General features: G+C 38.6%; 1 protein-coding gene and 1 long non-coding RNA gene across 7 annotated transcripts; one reads left to right on the top strand and one right to left on the bottom strand.

The window, feature by feature from the left end:
- Positions 1-151: 151 nt before the first annotated feature.
- On the bottom strand, positions 152-22,356 carry glsl (glutaminase like). Of its 6 annotated transcripts, none has more exons than XM_055933796.1 (22): positions 22,089-22,356; positions 20,930-21,182; positions 19,517-19,617; positions 18,136-18,203; positions 17,275-17,374; positions 16,867-17,008; positions 16,691-16,757; positions 16,465-16,577; positions 15,559-15,688; positions 15,326-15,390; positions 15,012-15,175; positions 14,741-14,799; positions 14,596-14,640; positions 14,407-14,465; positions 14,168-14,234; positions 13,976-14,026; positions 13,715-13,891; positions 1,626-1,757; positions 1,429-1,521; positions 923-984; positions 641-781; positions 152-375 (listed from the first exon to the last, which is right to left on the bottom strand). In XM_055933796.1, exons 2-22 carry the CDS (start codon positions 20,974-20,976, stop codon positions 279-281), a joined length of 1,980 nt encoding a protein of 659 aa, XP_055789771.1. In that variant the 5' UTR covers positions 20,977-21,182; positions 22,089-22,356; the 3' UTR covers positions 152-278. The 6 variants fall into 6 exon arrangements, with proteins under 6 accessions (XP_055789771.1, XP_055789772.1, XP_055789773.1 ...); XM_055933797.1 differs by having other exon boundaries at positions 20,930-21,064; XM_055933798.1 differs by having other exon boundaries at positions 20,930-21,041.
- LOC129862301 (uncharacterized) lies at positions 22,098-22,542 on the top strand. The gene is made up of 2 exons (XR_008760748.1): positions 22,098-22,188; positions 22,353-22,542. It is a non-coding gene; the product is annotated as an uncharacterized LOC129862301 (long non-coding RNA).
- Positions 22,543-23,110: the final 568 nt, after the last annotated feature.

Genomic DNA, 23,110 nt, shown 5'->3' with positions numbered 1-23,110 from the left:
AGGTGGCCTAATTAGCCTATAAAAAGGTAGGCCTATAGGCTGCTACTGTATATTCAACGATTAAAACGAATTAATGTGGATTATCTAGTCAACCAATTACATAAATTAACTACCAGGAAAAAGGAAAACAAAACACCCTAAAGGCTGCAGCTGTTTTACATCACAGAAAGTTTATTAACGTATAGGAATTACAACACATTTCCACATGTATTGGAAAATAATTGAGAGACAAACTTCTGTTTAGCGCCAACTGTTGATCCTGTATGTGCCTTTACTGCTCACGGAGTCACTGGCTGCTCTTCATATTTCTTGAGTAGTTGGGCTGCAGGTCCATGGCTGTGTCTCATAGCCTCCTGCATGGGTGTGTTACCCCATCTGTCAAGAGAACATGCCACAAAAGTGTGAGGTTATAAGTCTGCTGTATAAACTTAAAGCCTCAATAGCCTATGGGAGCTTTCACTCCTCGTGTCCTTTCCCTCATCTGCACTGGTGAAAGAACTGGACAGGTAAAACCAAATTCCTAGTATAAGGTCCATCGCGTAGCACTCTAGCTTTCACCAGTCCTGCCTTTTCAGCTCACGGCAGAAGACATAGGGAGGTAGCAATTGAACTATTGAGATGCAGCCTTCTTAGTTTTTACCTGTCCTTGAGGGAGTAGTTGGTGCCTGTGTTCTCCACCAGGAACCGGATGACCTCAGAGTGACCCTCGGAGGCAGCCACATGTAGAGCGGACCTCCCGTCGTAGTCCACGGCATTCACGTCAGCCCCAGACAGGAAGTACCTGGCAAGAAACAGATGATCAAGTGTGTACATTTAGAAGATTATAATGTTTTTAAAAATACAGTGTCTCATGGCGTATCAAAAAAAAAAATTCTGTTCTAATGTATGCGAGAAAAATACATTCTAGTTAGGGCAACCCTACCTTCGCAAGGATTGTATGTCACCTTTGAAGGCAGCCAGTAAGATGTTCATGATCTGATAACCCTGTCAAATAAGAAGGATGTAGAAAGAAAAAAAGAAAAACACTTCATTTCTCAAATATCCCTGGGATAAACCTTGACAGTGAGTTTGATTCATCGTTAAAAGGTCCAATGCAGGCATTTTTATCTCAATATCAAATAATTTATACGTAACAATGAATTACCTTACTGTGATTGTTTTCAATTAAAATGGTAAAAAAAATAGCTTTGCTAGGACTGGCTGGGAGTGGTCTAACTGGAGATGGGAAAAATGAAAACTAGCTGTTATTGACAGAGGGGTTTAGAACTCTCTTTTTAATTGGTATATTAACTAATTTGCCACATGGTTGCCTCACCATGGAAATGCCAAAGCTCCATCCCACGAAAACAGGCTACATTTCATGCTTTCTTTTTCAAACAGCTCTTACAGATGCAAAGTGTTGTTGTGTAGATGGCCTCAAATACTGACCTCAGACTCTGCTTTCCATTGCCTGTATGTAAGCACCTGTCTGAATGGTGTTCGAATGTCAAAACTGTGTAGCTGGAATGTTGATATGAGTTCCTTAAAAACAAACAAAATGAAATAAATCAATGAAAAGCAAGGAAGAACAAACCACAATTATGCTATAAAAGGAAATTGTTAGAGAGTTGTGATGGTTTCACAACCTCACAGAAGTGTACAGCCTTCCAGCAGTTTCCAAAGGAATCTAGGTCAGGTGACCAGCACAGCAGGCCTAGAACTCCTGGGACAACTGCCAGCATAACTCCTGATTTACTGGACTTGGCTGGTGCAGACGTTGTCGTGGAAAATCATCTCAGAAATATAACGCTTTATCAGAACTTGTAAATTCAATCATGCTCTTTATTACAATTGTACAGCCATCTGGAATGTCCGCGGAACCCCCACCGCGGAACCCCCCCCTCAGAAGTCCAGTCCTTTATATTTATACCCACATAGTATTGTCCGTCCCCTATGACGTCATTCCCCACCATCTGCCTTCAATCAGTTTATAATGGTGGCCGGACCCTCCCTTTACCACTAAATCAATGCACTCTTTGTGCCCCCCCCCCCTCTCTAGGGCATCCAATTGCTTATAGGCGTCTATGTGTCTGGTCAGTTTCACTCAAATGGAATCAGCAGACTATGTGTTTCTTGTTCATTAGTGTCCAGCCATCTCAGGCATATTTCTCTGGTATGTATGCTTTTCTAGTGGAATGAGTAGACTATATTTCTAGTGGGTCTAAGTGCCCTAAACACATATTTCTCTGACATGTGTATCTCTTTAAAGAATCAGCAGACTGTGTGTCTAGTGTCCAATTTCTTTAAGCGCCTATCTGTCTGACAGCATAATGGAGAATCTACAAGGGTCAGAGGGTCAGAACGTCCCTTAGTAGATTTCCATTACCACGGTCTCATGATCTATGTTACCATGTGGTTTGTTACTTTAATGTTCAGCTATCTTTAATATTTATATGTTATCCATGTATTTTATGTTACTACTACATCATCTGCTAATCTTTGGTTTCCTGTATTTACCAGAATGGCAAACACACTCACATCTACCTTCTTATACTATTTACCTATCTATTGTTTAATAGTGTGATATCTACCTACATATGTCACTTACTCCTACATAATCCCTCCTCTTGAGGGTAAATAACCTCAAAAACCATATTAAAAATGACATATAGAGAGTAGATATCAATACCAACAATTGACTAAAACATTATCAAAATAAAGCTTACAAATCACTTGTACCAAACATCTCCAATACATAAACACAGACAGGAAGAAAAGATCCAATTGAAACATAATATTCTTACAAAACCCAACTAGACCAAACATCTCCAATTAATAACATAAAATAGGAATGAAAGATCTAGTTAAAATAAAAAATACTAATAATCAACCATTATATTTTGATGAAGCAATGAGCATGTAGTATGAATCCCTGCCTAAGGTTACAAAGAACACAAAGCATTAGGCAAAATAGATATGCTAAAACCCCTTTACATAAGACCACAGTCCTCATCCTTACATATAAGACAATCTCTTCTTTGACACTTTGACAGAAAAAAGGTTCTAGGTGATGATAATGACCATCCTCATGAATTTTTGTACACCACTTGAAATTGTGACGCAAATTACACTTTTTGTGGACATGTATGAGTAAACATTAATCTGAACTGGGTAATTTAACATATACATGGAAACCATCCTTACGAAAATCGTGACACGCATGACCACCCCCCCAATCACTTCATAGAGACAGTTAGGTTTACCAAAGGGGCAGTCAAGAGGTCCTCCAACTGCATTGCAAGGCTTTCCATACTTATTGGTATAATTGCCTGGGCTTCCCGGTACAGGATCAATCACCACAGGAGGGTCATCTCTCCTTACAGACATCTATTTAACTGTTGTCTAAACCACAATTGACTTTACCAGGGGTATAACACAACAAAATGCAATACCCAAAGCCAACAACCCTCCTCCCAACATGATGGTCATCCTAGCAAACATGAATCCCCACTTTAAGTTCTTATTTGGTATTATCCACAGAAATATAGATTCAAATCCTGATTTAACCTCATCTCTGGCCTTGAAATCCCTAGGTAGACCTCTAAGCAGTCCAATTGCATTAAGGTATACCTCAGGATCCTTATCATAAACCCTTTTAACTCTAGGTTTAACATAGTCATCATGGAGTGATTCAATAATAGTAACCTATTTAATTGCTCTAACTAAGGCACAAGGACCAATCCATCCATCAGACAATACATTCAACAGTTAGTTTTTCCCACACATCCAGAAACTATCAGCAATACCTCTGTCTTGAATTTTCAACATAGTAAGAGATGGCGTAACCTGAGTTATGTAACTACACAACCCTTTTCTATTCATAATCAACCCTTTATCATTACTTTTACGAACTCCCACGTTCTCTAATACCAAAATAGTATCACATTGTACAGTGGTGTTTCCTACATCAATTCCTTCAGTGTGGTGTCTGTAACAACATTCATATTTTCCTTTAACCACGGTACCTCTATCTAATTAAGGTACATTTAATTCAGTTCTAATGTTATAGGCAGCACAATCATTGTCTCCCAGCATGGTCTCATTCAACATAATTTTTCCCCTAGTCCTTAACCAGAACAATCCTACATTTTATGTCACACAAGGGAAAGAATACTTTCTATTGGTACAATAGTCATTTTTCCCAACTTACACAGTTTTTACATGATGCTGGTTCAGAGACTATTAAAAGATCAGACAAAGGTGATTTTCTTCACAAAATACAATTATCCATTCTGTGTCTGTTTGCCATATACTTAGCCCATTCGTATCACTCCTTCTTCACTACTTCTTCTCATGTGGTGTCCTTGAGTGGTTCTGATTCTGATATATCTAATTCTGTTGCTTTTTCAATGTTCTTATCTTGAAGTAGATCATTAGAGTTTATCAGAAAGTTCCAATTGTCAGTAAAAAACTCTCCTGACTCAGATGTCTCAGGTTGCTTTGTGGCACGGTGGTCTGCTTGGTAAGGGCAGTCGATGTCATCTAGTGATAGCTACTGTGGTCGTCACAGCAGCCGCCACCCTTGTTGTTGTCACAGGTTCTTCCTGTTCATGTGCAGGGGTAGAATCAACCTTAATGACAGTGGTGCTACTCCCTTCGGTCACTGTTGTTCTTGTTATTTCAACTATTAATTCTTCACCTTCAACTGGTTCAATCTGATTCATGATGAGCACCCTCTCGTCTTTTTCTTTGATTAATGTCAGGTCACATCCTTTCGGATCCCAAATGACTTGTCCCTTTGTTTGGTGATATGTCCATCCACAGAGTGCAATCTCCGATAAGGGTTTGATCCTTATGATTGAGAAACTTCAGTTCTCCTACTTCTGTTATAAATTGAGGTGGAACATAGATTCTAACCTTGTCAGTCTTTTTGGATTGTTTGGCTGATTCCATTCTTCTCTTCCTGCTCCCACCATACATCTTGATTGTGCATTAGTCTGTTGTTTCTATTCTAGCATTCACTGTTACTTCTGTTATGTCAATGTCATTATTCTTTTGTTGTTCTAACATCAATTGTCTGTAAAGGAGGCCATTCAACAGTTTAAAAGTCAATTGTAGGGTAATCCCCATTTTCTTCAGCTTGCGGGACTTTTCCTCCTCTTTCTTCACCTGAGGCTCCCTCCTCAGGCCGGACTTAACTTCCATCTGGAAGAGTTTCAATTTTAGGGAAGAAACGTTCTTATTCTGTTCCTTGTGAGGCCTCTCCTCCTCTTCTGGGTGCATTAGTCGGTGCACGTGTCATATTTTGGCTTTCACTTGATTTGCTGTTTTCTTGGCTCCTCCCTGGCGTCTCAATCGTTTCCGCTGCTCCTGCTCCCTCCAGGCTCCCTCCTGGTGAATCAGCATCCTCTGTGTCCTCATCTCTATGTGGTTGTATCCTTCTCTCTGTTGGGACTCATGTGCAGTGGTTCAGATGGTACCACGTCTGGCTTCTTTTCACTTGGACGGCCGTTCTTGTTGCTTTGGCCACCTCATAGGGTCCATCTCTCCTCGGTTGATCCCACTTCCTCCGGATCCCTCCAACGTGGACTAGATCTCCTGGTATCACTGGGAGAGGTCCTTCTGGTCCCCTTGGATCATCAGACGCAGAATCTCTCATCCTGGTTCAGGTTTCTGCCTACTTTCTGTGAAGCATTCATACTTAGAGACTTATGGCCTCTGTTCTATGATTGCACCATACATCCTCTTACTTCCATCACTCATCACACAACAAACAGACATTCCAGCTGAAGCTGGCGAACCCCTCTCCTTCTGGTTTCCTAAACATAAGACTTGGAAAACAACAGACAAAACATAACAGCATTGACAATGTTATGTGTTATGCATAAATATATTCATGCAAACTGAAATCTGAGACCATGACAATTCCCACTCTCTCTTTACCTGACTCTATGCCTCCAGGATACTTTTCTGCTGGACTCCACAAAAATAAAAGCCCTAAAAAGCTTCCTCATGCTTCCACCCAGTCTTCCCCTTTCGGCCCCAGGTTCTGAGAGGTGTTCCCAAATCATGTCATTTTTACTTAGTTTCCCATCTACTCCATTTCAACTGATAATCATGTGCATAACCTACAATTAACATTCTCTCTTCTTGAATTAATTCAACACTGTATATGCTTTCATATCAATCCCTTTAACATGTTTGTTTAGAGTATAATATCCTATCATCCATTCTCTTTCCCATGATGTATTATAAATAAAACAAGTAGCCTCCAAACTCAACCCAGTATGTCTATAGTGGAATCTAATCTCTCTCTCTTTCTCTCTCTGATTCCACATCCTCTGTCATGGTGTTTTCAAGCTCACCCATTATTCAGCTGGACCTTATTTCTCGTGAAACTTATGCACCCACCAAAGAGAGACAAGAAGAACTTTACCACTGCAGTGTTGTAAGAAGTATACCACCAGCCTGGTGTATCTTGATGTACACTCAGTCTCCAGAATGCAGCCCAAGCCCTTCCATTTCTGGCTGTTTTTTCCTGAGGACATACACACTTACACATGGGTTATTTCCTGACAACATTAGCAAGATCACTAAATCTTAATTTTTAATAACAGCCCTATGTAACCATTCTGCCTCAAATACCTGGCCTCCTGCCACAGAAATATTCATAATGATAGTTAAATGATGGTCCCTACGGCAACTGCTGTAAAATAACATGTACTCAGTCAAGTGTCTTCCAGTTGGAAGAATATCCAATCCTCACAAAACTAAGTCATAAGTTTCTTAAACTTTTGCTCTAGTGTTCAAAATGCCACCACTTATTCTTTTTACCATATCTTTAGATATGTGAATTGTTCTATTTACTTTAGAATTTTCCCTATATTTTACACAGTCAGCTGTCTTTCCTTTTCTGTGAATTATCTCTATTATTATACATAGTTTCTACAAATAACACCCCTTCACTACCATTACCTTCATTTATGAGTCCCCTAACCCATAGCAGCCATTGTTTAATACATCCTTAAGTCAATTTATATATCATTTATATCAATCAGTCCCTCCTCAGGAACATATACACAACCTTATGTTCCTCAAAACAAAAATAAATTGACCAAACGAGAAAAAGAGAAAAAAAAAAATATAATAATAATAATTTTTTTATAATAATTACACATTTGCAATAAATTTCCACTATTCGTAATGTAATTAAACCTGGAGAAAAACGTCCATCTGTTTCATTCTATGCCCCTGTTATTATTGGTCTCTTTCTTCTTCATTCTTGGGTATCATCGCACAACATACTATATTTTTATTCAATTAAACATTAGATTTTATCATTCCAATTCCAATGACATTATAAAACAAAAAATAAAAAACCTTTAATCTAATATTCTGTAAGTTTTGTCAACCACCTTGTCTCAGGATTAGTTTCCAGAGCTTCCCTAGGCCTATTAAATTTAAACAGTTCTATATCTAAATAACTAAACAGTTATTTCTTAAATACATTTTCCAACCCAATATTCAGGATAACAGTCCTTAGTGTTTACTTTAACTCAAATTTGACCTTATCTATTCAATACACAACATCCCTTTAATAATGAACATTTATACTAAACACTTTAAATACCAGTATTATCTATTTTCCAATAGCCCTTTTGTCTCAGTTTCTCTCATGAATGGCCTGATAATAAAAAATCAGTACCCCAATAACTTTAAGTCATTATTCTCCCAACAAATATAATGTCATTTCAGCATGTCTTTTTTAGATACAGTTCACAGGTCATCAGACACAGTTGTCCCTCACTGTTCAGTCGGTTAGGGTGGGTTTGATCTCCACACCCACTTGTGGTAATATTCTCTCCCATGCCTTAAAGCATTCTGACGTCACCTTCTTATGATAACTCCCTTATTCCACCAGTGTTCTCTCAGATGAATTACAGATGATGTATTTATCAACAAAAACCCTCACAAACCCACACTCCAATAAACCCGTTGGAATAACTTTCAACACTTTTTATATGCATAATGAACAAAACACATTTGTGTATTTCCCCAAAGACCATAACCCCAAGGAACTGATAGTTTTACCCATGAACCCATGTTATATCAAAAATAAAAATTAAAATAAACCTATTCGAATAACTTATTCAATTTAAGGGTACAACTCTTCATAATTTTCCCAGAGACATAATAGATTTTCAAAGTAATTATACAGTTTGAATAGAGTCTGGTGTCTTAAACATTTTATAAGTAAATCCCACCTGTTCCAACAATTTCTAGTAAAAGGTGATCAGTCTTTCACAGGAAATTCCTAGGATTCAGGGCATTTTGACACCATTAATATGTTTCCACTCCCCCTTTCTTTAGGAGCAACTTAAATACATTTTTCAAAAACATGTTCATCCTTTTGCATACCCAATTTGAAACTGAATTGGAAAAAACCCTTCCAATATATCTACTAATGCATATTCATTCCCAGTACATGGTGTACTCACTAGTGAACCATAAGCTAATAATAGCAAACGAACTGGACTCACTCATCCAGAACTCCATGTTTTAGCCTTATCCAGATATTTTTATTTTTAAAGCGGCTGACTTTAATTACTGTGGAAAGCAGTTAATTAGTCTCCAATGACATTGTTGACCAGAGAAGATTGAAAACCCTTTTTTTCCCTTATTCTTTCTGGAAAAGAAAGTGTACATATCGTTAATATTCACAATGTTACCTTTTAGTCAGCAAACCAATAATTTTACTTATCCATAGATTTTATTCTAAAGCGTCTTTAACAGTTCCAGAGAATTGTGGTATATAATGTCTAACAATTAATATTCCATCGTTACTTTACTAGATGTCAAGTCAAACGTGATCTAATACTTCTTCTTGACCACATATAAACTGCAATCTCTATGAAACACTCATTGTTCCCTCAGAGACTACACACCGCCAAGTAAAAATTCCATTCTCACTAACCTCAAACCGATTAGTTGTTTGTTATTTTGACAAGGATATATACTCTTGTATAGCGACATTTCCTTCTACCGCACTAAGTTCTAATGTCACATTACACTAATTTTTCTCATACCCGATATACCTATATCCAGAACAGAGAGCTATTTTCTTATTGGTTCTTAGATCTTGTCAATAGTTCTGCCAATCACCCGCACGTCTGTGAGGATTAGAGGAACCACACACACACCCCCATCGCAATGTATTTTCTGATGATAGAATGTTGACATCAGAACGCCTGCAAATCGAGCTTCACATTTTGGTCCCATGTGACTGTTTAATTCCCTTGTCCTATTTATCCTGTTCATCAGGTAATAGTGTCCTTCTCTCCCTATTCTATGGAAACAGTCATTTTGTTGTCATGCCACTAATTATTTATTTATTTTTTCTAAATACTCCCATGTATTATACACCTTTTATTTACTATTTTTCCAAGGTAGAGCGAATCCCCTTTCCAATTAAAAATGCATTTGTCCCATCACTTAATTTCTCTTCTCAAACCAAGCTCTATATAGTACAGACATTATTTCTGAATACTACAGATGACTTAATGTCTTATTCTAATACAATACTTCAAATATCACTGTGTTTTTCCCATTACAGATATTATTATTTATTCATTTTATAATTCTAATCAATTTTATGATTACATTTACATTACATTTAAGTCATTTAGCAAATGCTCTTATCCAGAGCGACTTACAAATTGGAAAGTTCATACATATTCATCCTGGTCCCCCATGGGAATTTAACCCTCAACCCTGGTGTTGCAAGCACCATGCTCTACCAACTGAGTCACACCAGTCCACTGCCCGCTCCTTTACGATCTCTATCTAACGTCTTACGTTTACCTTTATTAATTTATTTTGTCTATACTTTCTTACCTCTTATCTATATTCTTATTATTTCATTGTCTTTTATCCCATTTTACTGTTTAATTCCCGATTCACGGTTTTAGTGAAACAAACCTCTCATATTTTGGTCTCTGTCCTTCAGGCTATTTTTAGACCGCAGTCTCTGTGGGTACAGAGTGATCGACGGCCTGTTTTTTCCTCTTCCTTTGTTACACCGTTCGTGAATCCTTAATCTGTCCTGAATTTCACTATTTATCACTATTTATCTTAACTAACCTAGATTCGTTTTTAACTTTATAGTACAATTTCAATTTATCGACGATTCTACTTTCTGTCTTGTTACACACTATTTGGTTTAATCCTCTTTTATTATCTTTATGGTTATTTATTTTAACACCTTTTTTAGTATTCTACTATGGTCGCTTATTACTTTATCACATCAGTGTTTTTATCCTTGATTATAACTTATTTTACTTCGATGTTCCTTAATTTCATTCCATCTGCCTAATAGCAGTTAACTGCACTCTCCTTCTCAAATTACACTCAGTTAACTATCAGAGAGGCTTGCGCATGCCTCTTCCTACCACAGACACACACACACAACCCAACCTGTCCTTTCTTTCTTCCTAATGTTCTATCTCTACACAGATCTACTCATTTCTTACAACATTATCATTCATCCTTTTGTTTTTACCTCAAAACAACTCAGTTCTTTCTTTATTGACTTAATCCCTTTGTTCAACATAAGCCTAGGCTAATAGGATTTCTACGATATGACGAGAGACTACTGTCTAATCGGATCAGCTTGTCTTCATATCCTACCCAACCCCCAATACTGATATTTTCTTCTTTTATTTGATTAGTATTGTGGCGTGACCTACTGAATTAAAAAACCCTGTTAGCTAGACAGAGCGGTTTTTTATTCGCAGGATTTCTTTTGCATTTGAACGCCGCACAATCGGGCAAACGTCCTAAATATTCATCCGTACAGTCCTCCTTTCAGAGCGTTAACCATGAAATATTTATTTAACTACTGATTTATGTTTCGACCGTATTAACTACTTTTGCAGTTGAACGCCGCACAATCGGGCAAACGTTTTTTCTACAACCTAATATTTATAAGCTACTTTTGCAGTTGAACGCCGCACAATCGGGCTAACGTTTTCCTACAACCTAATATTTATAAGCTACTTTTGCAGTTGAACGCCGCACAATCGGGCTAACGTTTTCCTACAACCTAATATTTATAAGCTACTTTTGCAGTTGAACGCCGCACAATCGGGCTAACGTTTTTCCTGCCTTCTAAATATTCATCCGTACAGTCCCCCGTTCTGAGGCGGTATCCATGAAGTATTTATTTACTAAATATCCACCCAATCAGACCTCTTTAAAAATGTTCCTTTTTTAACGAGCGGTATCGTGGCTTTCTAACTACTTATTCATGCAGTTCTCTGTTATCTTTAGAGCCGTTATTCATAAGTAACCTGTCCAAGCATTCCTTCTACTAATTTTATTGAAGAAGTATCACAGGATTTTCTACCTACATTATCTGTTTTTACCGTATGGGCTGTCCCACATTATAGCCAGCCATCTCAGCCAGATGGCACAAACAAGCACATCATTTAAGCTACACATTCGAACGGTCTAATCAGAACGAGCGCATGCTCCACTAAACACCCAACACAAGCAAAGTTCACATCGCCTATTCACTCATTCTCTATACATGCACATGCATTTATATTTAATACAATTCCCCAAATTACACATACATGCAAATTCATTGAATTTAAAAGTTCTTTTGTATTTACTGGTTTCATTTTAGGAAATTTGAAAGAGAGACTTACGTGGCGCTCCTCTCGCTGAGACAGTATCTCTGAAGCAATCTTACACAAACATTTCAACCATTGTAAGAACTTGCTTACCGTCTAGTTGGGCGGCCACCCTTGTTTGTTAGATTGTCCAAAGAACCCATCATCAGCCAAGAACGTCCCAGTCCCTATCAGCTCCTGGCAAGCTCGCCAAAATATGTCGTGGAAAATCATCTCAGAAATATAACGCTTTATCAGAACTTGTAAATTCAATCATGCTCTTTATTACAATTGTACAGCCATCTGGAATGTCCGCGGAACCCCCACCGCGGAACCCCCCCCTCAGAAGTCCAGTCCTTTATATTTATACCCACATAGTATTGTCCGTCCCCTATGACGTCATTCCCCACCATCTGCCTTCAATCAGTTTATAATGGTGGCCGGACCCTCCCTTTACCACTAAATCAATGCACTCTTTGTGCCCCCCCCCCCTCTCTAGGGCATCCAATTGCTTATAGGCGTCTATGTGTCTGGTCAGTTTCACTCAAATGGAATCAGCAGACTATGTGTTTCTTGTTCATTAGTGTCCAGCCATCTCAGGCATATTTCTCTGGTATGTATGCTTTTCTAGTGGAATGAGTAGACTATATTTCTAGTGGGTCTAAGTGCCCTAAACACATATTTCTCTGACATGTGTATCTCTTTAAAGAATCAGCAGACTGTGTGTCTAGTGTCCAATTTCTTTAAGCGCCTATCTGTCTGACAGCATAATGGAGAATCTACAAGGGTCAGAGGGTCAGAACGTCCCTTAGTAGATTTCCATTACCACGGTCTCATGATCTATGTTACCATGTGGTTTGTTACTTTAATGTTCAGCTATCTTTAATATTTATATGTTATCCATGTATTTTATGTTACTACTACATCATCTGCTAATCTTTGGTTTCCTGTATTTACCAGAATGGCAAACACACTCACATCTACCTTCTTATACTATTTACCTATCTATTGTTTAATAGTGTGATATCTACCTACATATGTCACTTACTCCTACAACGTCTGCAAAACATAACATTGATTATCATTAACCAGTGCTTAACTTGGACTGAAATAGGTACCGGTACTCATTTTGGGTGCCGGGAACTGTTTATATTTAGATGCATGAGTGCCACAATACTTTTGAACTAATATTTGTTAAGAGATGCAGGAGCTCAAGCAGGAGAACATTTGAGGTGCCGGTACTCAGTTCCGGTAAGCTCCTGCCAATGGGAGGTTTCAAAGCATTCATTAAAATACATAAGTAAGACAAGAAAGTATGAGATTAAATGAATGGCTAAATTTGCTTTACTTGCCCAAAAATGCTCTTTCATCTCACTGCTTCAAGCCTATGACACGTGTAGTGTATTTTCTCATCTAATACTCTCGTGACAGAAGTTAACATAAATGTACAGCAAAGAAAGATACAGCACAAAAACTGAGTAGTGGGACCGGGGAATTTATGTTACCACTACACCAGACCCTAGCACCAAATCAAATTGTATTTGTCACATGCACCGAATACAACAGGTGTAGACCTTACAGTGAAATGCTTACTTACAAGCCCTTAACCAACAATGCAGTTCAAGAAAAATAGTGAATAAAATATTTACAAAATAAACTAAAGTAAAAACTGTCACAAAAAGTAACACAATAAAATAACAATAACGAGGCTATATACAGGGGGTACCAGTACCGAGTCAAAGTGCCGGGGTACAGGTTAGTCGGGGGGGGGGTCAATGTAAATAGTCCAGGTGGTCATTTGATTAATTGTTCAGCGGTCTTATGGCTTGTGGGTAGGCTGTTAAGGAGCCTTTTGGACCTAGACTTGGCGCTCTGGTACCGCTTGCCGTGCGGTAGCAGAGAGAACAGTCTATAACTTGGGTGACTGGAGTCGTTGACAATTTTTTATGCCTTCCTCTGACAGCGCCTAGTATATAGGTCCTGGATGGCAGGAAGCTTGGCCCCGGTGATGTACCCACCACCTGGAATTTCAATGATTGTTTTGAGAATGCAAACAAACTAACCTTAAAATGGAATATTCTGGAGTAGTCGTTCATTCCCGCCACTTGCATCATGGAGAGCATACTCTTTGTAGCCGAGGGCGACAGCACCTGGTCACCTGACAGAGGGCAGAGCCCCCCATTGGCTAACGAGGCTGCCATGGCTGCCCCTGATTCGCACGTGACTTCTGTGGAGGCACACTGACACACAATAAAAATGCATCAGAAACATTTCAATCTATATCAAAGTATCTAACTATGGAAATGAAATGGTCAAACATTTACCTGCAGCATTAAATCCAACGTGGCATTTATGTCAACGGTCTCCGGAAAGCACTGCCAAAATAAGATAGTGAACATTTTCAGGGCTAAAACAGTAAGAATAGAGAATTACATCTATCAAGTGTTCACAAAAAAAACATTTGTATTACTACCTATTATTGTATTTAAAAGTTTGACGTGGAAGAAATTACTTACTTTCTTTTCTTGAAGGTAAAAAGATAAGGCATGAAGTCTGATGCTGTCCTTTCTCAAGCTCTGGTAACTGTATGACAGACAGACATGACAGGTCAGCAGGGACAAAAAAAGACATCAATACAAAAATTTAGCAAATTGCTAAGAACGAGAGATATTAAACTTTGGTAATAATCAATCTATTGTTAACAAGTTAGTTTGTTTGTAAAATATATAAATAAATTCCATAAATTGCTAAATACCTTGTGCAGTTTAAGTTTGCATGTTCCTTATTGCAAAGTCTTTTGACAGCATTCAAGACCTGCGGAGATGATATAAAGATGGCATTGGTCACACCATAGTATTTGTGACTTGAAAGTTAAAAAAAATATATTGTAAACATAAACATAAGGATTAAAAACATATTTTTTTTTGTCTTCTGCCTTACTTACAGATTCATACTTTTCCTCCTCCTCTGCACCAAGACTAGCAGCCAACTGTACAAAAACATCAAATTACATTTAACATCACTTGAAAATGTATTGGCATTATATTTTAATGCAAAAAGCCATTGGTGAGGGAGTGTGTCTATATTACCTGTAACAAAGATGTGGTAATAATGGCGCCTGTCTCAATGAGCGGACTGTGAGGAACTCCTGTGTAAAATATTTGTTTTTACATGATTAAAAAACGCATCCCAAGGACTCTATTAACATCACAAGCCATGCATACTTAAATAAAGGTTACATAAAATAATAATACAAAATACTTTGCTTACTGGATTGCATATAAGTGGACTTCATGGCTCCATGGATGTAATACCCAAAGTCTTGCAAGCAGAAATAAGTAGATACGTGTTTTACTGTACCTTGTTTGGTGAGGGTGAAAGGAGAGTCATATTTTGAGAACTCTTCCATGCCCACATATCTGTGTACGTTGTCCACTCCGAGCTGGTCTATTGCAATGCCATAAACCAGAGGCCAGGATACTTCCCCCAGAACACAGGATTCGGCCCAGTCGCCTAAAGACAGCCTAAAAGACCACAGACAAGGCAGGACAAGAAGATTAACTTCCAAAAAAAGGATTCTCCGATGGTCTTGTTAATCAAATTAAAAGGACTGCTCTATATAGTCCCCAGTGATGTTGATGACATAAAACATAGTGACATTGGTTTTACGATACCTCTGACCATCAACCGTACAGACTGAGACTCCCCATTTTGCACTGTCTCTACTATCCTTCTCCTGCTGAGACAAACAATTAGTTTGTTTAGGCATTGTTTTAGCACATACCCACGCCAAGAGAAGTTTTTATTTCCTACAATATCAAAGGTAGCATTTTATTGCATGACTAGAGTAATTTGGGGCACATTCTTGAAGCATGGCTTCAAAACACCAGATGAAATTGTACCTCACCTTGACTGAAGACAGCTGTTTACATTTCATGAACAACTTTTGAGTTTCGTCGGTGAAGGTGGCAAAGTCGGGGATGACAAACCTTCCCTGTAGAGCTTTCAGAATGAGGGACACAAAGCCTGTAACACACCTTAGGGGGAAATTCAAATAACACCTTGTTTATCAGAGTCACTTTCATAACGTGATCAAGGAACACAACCAGTTTAATTGGACTGACTAACAGCTTCTTTAATGTAGTTGATTATGTATTTTGGTTCTGTCCATGATTGGGCTAATGTATGTATTTTTAACATAAGTGTACGTCTCCATTATCTCTAGCAGGGTGTACTCAAAGTCAGGGGCAAATTGCAGTGGGGCCGGTAAATAAAACAAAAATCGAGTATATATATTTATTTACTTTTTTAAGTGGGGAACCAAATATTAAGAGTACAGATTATTTTATGGGACAATATAGAAACATTTTTGAGAAAGATAATTTGAAGAAAACATTTATTGACTAAATGTATTTATTGGTTTTTTAAATTTTGATAGGAGATGAAAATATATTGAATTAAATTTTTGTTGTTGATGTGAAAATCAAAATGTAATGATTTTAAGGTGGTGTCATTAGATTTGGGGTGGGATAGGGTGGGCAGAATTTCTGGTGGGAAAAAAATGGAGTCCCCGGAAATGCTGGCGAAGGAAATGGGGTCCACGCTGGAAAAGTTTGAATATCACTGCTCTATAAGGCTCCATTTTCCCAACTCTGCACATGCTGTTTTGTTTTAAATTGTAAATGTGAGTTTTGTTGCAATTGGACCCATAGTATCTTAACCAGTGTTAAAAAGGGCTTTTCTGTGTGGAGGAACCATCCTTTTCCGTCACGGTAGGCCAGTAACTATGATTGCAATGCAGTTCTAACCTCACCTCTGAAAGGTGTTCCTGTCTACTGTTCCATCCTCATCCTGCAGTTTCCTCATATGGAAGTAGCAGTCCTTGATTCTGGGGTCGGATCTGTGTAGGCCTGAGCTCCACACTGTCTATGGAGGAAGAGAATGTAGTATACATTTTTTTCTTTGTTTGTCTTTGTAGTTTATCTGTGTGGATGCTGCTTCTTGTTCAAGTCTCTCTGGCAATAGCAATTACTAGCTACCTCAAAAAACTGGTTCATGCCGACTCTCTCATCAGAGGCAAAGCTGTCAAAGAGAACATCAGCAGCCCTGGAAGAAAATAATGTATTTCATCCACCACAGGAGGGCATGGTTAACCAATAAGAACATAACTGGTAAAGACAATGTAAGAGTACAGGATCATTTGTGAAATACTCACGCCCTCCTCTTTGAGTGTCCCTGCGTGGTCTCTGTCCTGCCCACACTGAGCCAGGGCTGGGGAGATGTGGTGACAGGCCTCTCCTGCTCTGCCTGGGGCAGAGGGGGCCTCAGAGCTCCATTACTAACTAATGATGCCAGGCCTGTAGAGATAGGTACAAAAGAGTACAAATGAGGTTAGTGGTTGGGTGGTTCGGGTGGGGGTTACAAATGTAAGATTAATACCTTTGATTTTCTATAGACACTATCAGTTTAAGAGATACATAAAATGGACTGTATTGTGTATTTGAGGATTTGACTATGCGGGTTATGCTAAGAAATGCAGACAACTGCATAGTCTCTTGTACTTCCACTTCACATGTGAAGTGGAAACCTACTTTTCTCCTCACACCTTCATCACTATCCTTACCTGTTGATCCAGGGCTCACTAAGTTGACAGGTCTCCGAGACTGGCACTGAAAGGAATTTCTTGGCATGGGACATGGAACATTCCCTGATGAAGCTGTATCCTTAGGAAATGAAAAACAACAAACAAACAAATGCACAGACAGATTTTGAGAGAGCAGGAAGTGGCATTCTGCAGTTATAGACTGGTTATATTTGAGTTTAGCCACAACATAAGCCATTTTACCCTCAATCAAAGCTATAAGACATTATCCATGCCAAAATGTAACAAGATAAGAATTTCAAAGTCAGTGAGTCAACAAATAATAACCACATTTTACTATATTCAAATTCACACATATCGGATGAACATTTCGAGCCTCATTTGACTGTCCCCAGACATCCCTTTAATGTTTTCAGTAATCACAGGTGCTCTTCAGTGAAGTACATTTTTATTGTTACCTTTCCAAGGCAGTGTGGGGGCTTCAGCAGTGATAAAGCATGGAGCGATTACTTATTACTACTACTGGGGTCTCTAAATGGCCTCTGCACCGACATTGACTCTATTTAGAAGCTGAAAAAACATCCATCTACTGTACTTTTTCACTTCATCCTCCCTTTATTTTACTGTTCAGATTAAAGACTGTAATTTGATTCTGAATAACCTCTGCTTTGATTTATTCCATGCCTTAGCTGGCCACATTCCAATAAGACCATGACAATGCAGAAATCTTGCTGCTTTGGCTTATTTGACAAAAGTGTGGGTAACTCCCCCACTATGATCTAGTGAGGTGGGTGTATTAGGGTGACTCAGGGGTGTGTTGTGTGAAATAGTGATATCGGCGTGTTGTTTGTGTGTCAGATTCAGGCAGGACACAGCACGTACCTGGCTCTCAGCCCCTTTCACTGGCAAAGGATTCCTCTCTTCATGGGCCTCTGTCATCACGTCATTTTCTAAAGCAAAACAAATTACAAAGAAAAGGACATGAATGACAAAATCAAGGGTGTTTAGTTTAATCCATGTGTAGTTTAATCCAAATTACATTTGTTGATCTTATTAGCCATGTTTTTAGGGTTCCAAAAAATGTTTACAAAACACAGAATAGTCTATTATTATCACAACAAGAGTTGAGGAGAATTTTGTAACAAAGACGATGATAATAGTATCCCAAAATTATGATTAAATGTGCATTGTGTAAATGCAAAAAGCCCTGAATGTAATGTGATACTATAAAGTTGTTTACTGTCAGAGTCCACTTTAAGATACAAACAGCAGCATTTTCCTGACTCACTATAAGTTCTTGCTCACAGAAGTTGACAATAATAAAAAATTCAACAATATTTCACATCCGGTCAAGTCCCTTCCTGAAATAACTCTCAAACCACAACATTTTTAAAAAACTTAACCACACCGCACATACCAACAACAGTAGATAAAATCGAAATCTACACAGGGTTAAATGGTTTTATTTTTAAGTTTTACTCTTGAGAAGAGAAGTGAAACACTCATTATGTTACCACACAGACAAGAGCAGTATAAATGCCATTCCAAGTATACTGTTTGACATCAGCAATTCTGACATATCTAGTACAATGTCATATCTTAACACAGCGTTTGGGAACATTGGCTATTGCTCATCAAAACGTGAGCAATAAAAACTACACACAAACTTTGTATTTGTAGTTTTTGTCTCCAGTATCTTGTTTACTGTTTGACTGGAACATCCCAGACAGAGGAATGCAGACAGCATTTCCCCTGAGCCAAGAATGGGGTTAAGAGAGGAGTAGCCTGTCTGAGAACACTATTACAACCATCTGTATAACAACATGTGTGTTGTGAAAATATCAGTCATGCATGCATATAAAGGTTAAATACACTGTTGCATGTTCATTTCTTTAATAAGACAAGTTATAATAAATACACTCGGACTTTGACTGGCTTTTGTGTGGAAATTATTTTACTGTTTTGTCAGATAAACAACCAGATCCACATCAACACATCTGGACTTGATTTTGCCTCCTTCTTTTCCTCGCATGTTGTCGGCTCTACAACAGTCCACATGCTCTGTTTTAATGACCGACGTCTGGTTAGAGTAGATCTTCCTCAGTTTCACCATCCCACTCAGCTCCTTATTATAGCACTTTGAGGCAACACCCACAATAAAAAGCCCCATAGGCCAAAAATCACAGGGGGAAAAAACCCACATCGTTAACATCGCTGAAACAGTTTCATACCCACAATTAGACGTCCCTGCAATGTAGCCTACCTCTCATGTCCTCCTCCTTATTTGGCTCCAGTAATTTGTTGCCGTCCAAACCTCCATACCGTTTCCTCCATTTGCGTCTTAGGGAAGGGGTTCTTTGGAAACTGGAAAAACAAAAGATTTCAGAATAGATGGTCATATAACGTTGTACATTTCTGTCAAACAATATGATTGTTAATCTTGGCAACCAAATTACATGGTCTCTTTCAATAGGTAAGACAACAAAGTGTCACAACCAAATGAAACAAGCAAATGATTGACAGTTTGTCATTAATGGATCAAGTGAAGGACAATGAAAACCCTTGAATAGCACACAGTTTGTGGACACCAGGAAGAGTAGAAGTGATTATAACAGAACAGCTAATGGTGATCAAAATAAACATCAAAACCAAGTTTTAAACAAATGTTGTGCCTGACTAACCCTGTTCTAAATGCATTAGGTCCTTAGAACTCCACTAAGACAAGTCTAGTCATGATGTGGGGAATAAATGGAATGTCCGTCTCCATGTAGGGGAGTTATGACATGGTGAGCTATCATCAGCATCTCCACTTAAAGCAGCACCTGGGTTGCAGGTTGTCTTTGGTGTGGGCAGCCTGGCCTTCTGTTAACCCCACTGCAATGCCACGTCTCATGATAACATTCATGGAACGTGCAGCAAACAAGATGCTCAGATGAGACATGAAAATGTACCAGTTTTCCTATGACTAGAACATTTATAAAATGCTAAATATGTAAGCATTGGGTCATTCCCCAAAATGGGTGCCTTTTGCATCCTTTTGAAAAAAATGTAAAAGCCTAATATATTTTTAAAAAGTGCCCTTTAATATAGACCACATGGAGAATCTGAATAAAGAAACATTGAACAGCTAATAGTCAAATCATAGTGAAGGTGAACTGGTTCTCCTCTTTTTGGACATTTTCTGGTGTTTTGGGTTGGAAAACTGAACGGGTCGACCATAACATTGTTAGACAGGCTACAAATGTTCTAGCAATAACATTTTTTGGTGAAGCTTGGATTTAATTGCCACTCACTGTTGCGCACAATAATCTTCCATTCCCCCTGTCACAAGGGAATTTAGGGCTGATTTAAGATGAAATCGTCAACCCTGTTACTTTCTTTGGCACTTAATACCCACTGGGCACAGACGCCAATTCAACATCTATTTCACATTGGTTCAACATCATTTAATTCAAATGACTTGGAAACAACGTTGATTCAGATGGTAAAACATGTATTTTGACGATTTTGAACATGTGCCTTTATGACAGAATGTTTGAATTAGGTTAAATCAAACATTTTTGGGGGACCAAGTTCCATTTCTCAAAAGGCACCGAATTGGTTGAACGACCCTTCTGCCTTTCCTAACATCTGACTATATAGAATCCCAAAGTGGTGAAATATTAGTTCTTCTTACCATAGATAAGGATTATCCTCTGTGTCTTGGCTTGGAGTTTTTTCCATTGAGGGATGAGACTTTCACTGGATACTTGGTCCACAATTATTTTGTCAATGTCTTTTGTCAACTTCTGAGACGAATGCAACAGGGTAGCTCATGTAGGGATAAAACACATTTGAGAGTCTCCCTGCTCCTGCTCCAGCTCTGTGTGCGAGTGTGCGTTCTGTGTGTTATGCGGCTTGCTCTGAAGTTTCTGAATGAATGGGAAGAACTGAAAGGGGACCCACTGGGAAAGTGGGTGGGATATCTTCATTCAGAAGGAATTATGAACCACTCAACTGCAAGGAAAGGCAATCATAGGTTTTTGGGGGGGTGGGATGGGTTAACATTATAGAGTTTGAACATGCTGAAACACCTTGAAATTTAAGGGGCACATAAGGACTGCATTTACAAAATGCTTACTTCAGAACCTGCAAGTTTCCGTTAAAGTTATATCACAGTATGTTATTATACTGCAGCAGTTTATAGGTAGCCTATTTCATAAATGCTTGTGTTGTGTACTGCTCATGAATGTGTTGTGGCTTATGAATTAAGTTATTATGTAGCTACACAACCCTTAAATTTCAAGGTGTTTTAGCATGTTCAAACTCTGTTTATTCCTTCTGAATTAAGATATCCCACCCACTTTCTCAGTGGGTCCCCTTTCAGTTCTTCCCTTTAAGTGATACAGAACATGTTGAAGTACACTAAACATAACAAGTAAGCATATGTTATGTAGGATAATTGTGTAATTAATATTCTGACTGTCTTTACAAAAAACAAGAAACCATTTAGTTAGTTTCGTGTAATTTATTTTAAAGTGCAAGCTAACTACCCAACCCAAGCAAAATAATTAAGAGCAACTTGAATGGAGGCTGATACAGCTGATGCAGTTCATGATTTGAAAACATGCGCAGATAAGGCGCAGAGTTGACACCGAATGAGACAAGTGTTGCAACGTTAGCTGTGTTTACATTTTTTGACCAACTCTGCCTTGAAGTTACAGGAGATTGATCAAAGAATGCACTGTATTTTCAATTGTCACGGACAACCCCGTTCTCTTTGTTTAACCCGGACACCATTATTTAAGGTGTTCCATTTTAGACATGGTTTTGGATAAAGTAACGTTGTCTCTCACCTTCTGTCGAAGACTGTCCCCATCATCACATCAGTTTGAGGGACCTTTTGCAGCAAGAAAATACGCTGGAAAGCATACAATGCCCGAAAAGACCAAAACGGTAGGGCTGTCCTAAAACAAGCACCATGTAGGCTATAGCTTTACTAGCCAGCCAGATGTTTAGTTAAGATAATTTACTCAAATAATTTTAATGCATACCAATGGCTACTTACTAACAGTATTACTGTACGTTCTAAACATGTTGTGCTCCTCTCCTTTCCGCAGAATTTAACTGCAGGCCTATAGAAGCCGTCGAAGACATCTTCGTCTTCTGGGCAAGTAGCTCGAGACAAGAACAACGTGGTGCCAATTTCAGTGCACGCGAAGCCTGAATCTGAACTGAACGCGATTGCAGGTGTACACTTTTTGTATGCGGAACACTAATGGCAAAATAAACTCCGCTAGTAAAGACTAATTGAGTATTTAGTTGTTGTTGTTTTTTACCCCCCCCCCAAAAAAATTGTTTTATTTATTTATTTATTTATTTTACGTAGCTAATGTAGAATATGTTCCTTCCTAGTTGTGTCTATAGTGGCAGTAGGTGTCGCTATTGCCGCACCGCCAGCTGATGGGCAGGCCAATGCGGCGCTTGTTCGGTATCTCTGCAAGGTGCTGGAGTTGAGGAGAAGCGAAGTCGTTTTGGACAACGTTTGAGAGCTGTGAATGGACATCTCTGGATGTTTCATGATGCATGTTTATATACTGTGTTGCCAACAACAGAACAGTTTCAGGAATTTAAACTAAAATGTTTCATCATGTCCTTATGCCTCTCTGCAAGGCTCAAGATACTGAGAATATTGTCAAGGTGACACTAATTCCAGAGCAGGGGTTAGACAGGTTAAAGCAAGAGGCTTCTTTCTCTATGACATCATGGAGGACTTTTTAGTTCAGGTCCTATGCACCTTTACAGTATTGGTTGATTTTAGACATCTATGGAAAAGCTCAGATAATATAGTAGCCTACTTTATTAATCCCCAAAGGGG

Source organism: Salvelinus fontinalis, chromosome 9 (genome assembly GCF_029448725.1).
Source record: "Salvelinus fontinalis isolate EN_2023a chromosome 9, ASM2944872v1, whole genome shotgun sequence".
NCBI classification, from domain to species: Eukaryota; Metazoa; Chordata; class Actinopteri; order Salmoniformes; family Salmonidae; genus Salvelinus; species Salvelinus fontinalis.
The sequence above is the reverse complement of the archived record's forward strand: the minus strand, read 5'-3'. Positions and strand labels throughout refer to the sequence as shown.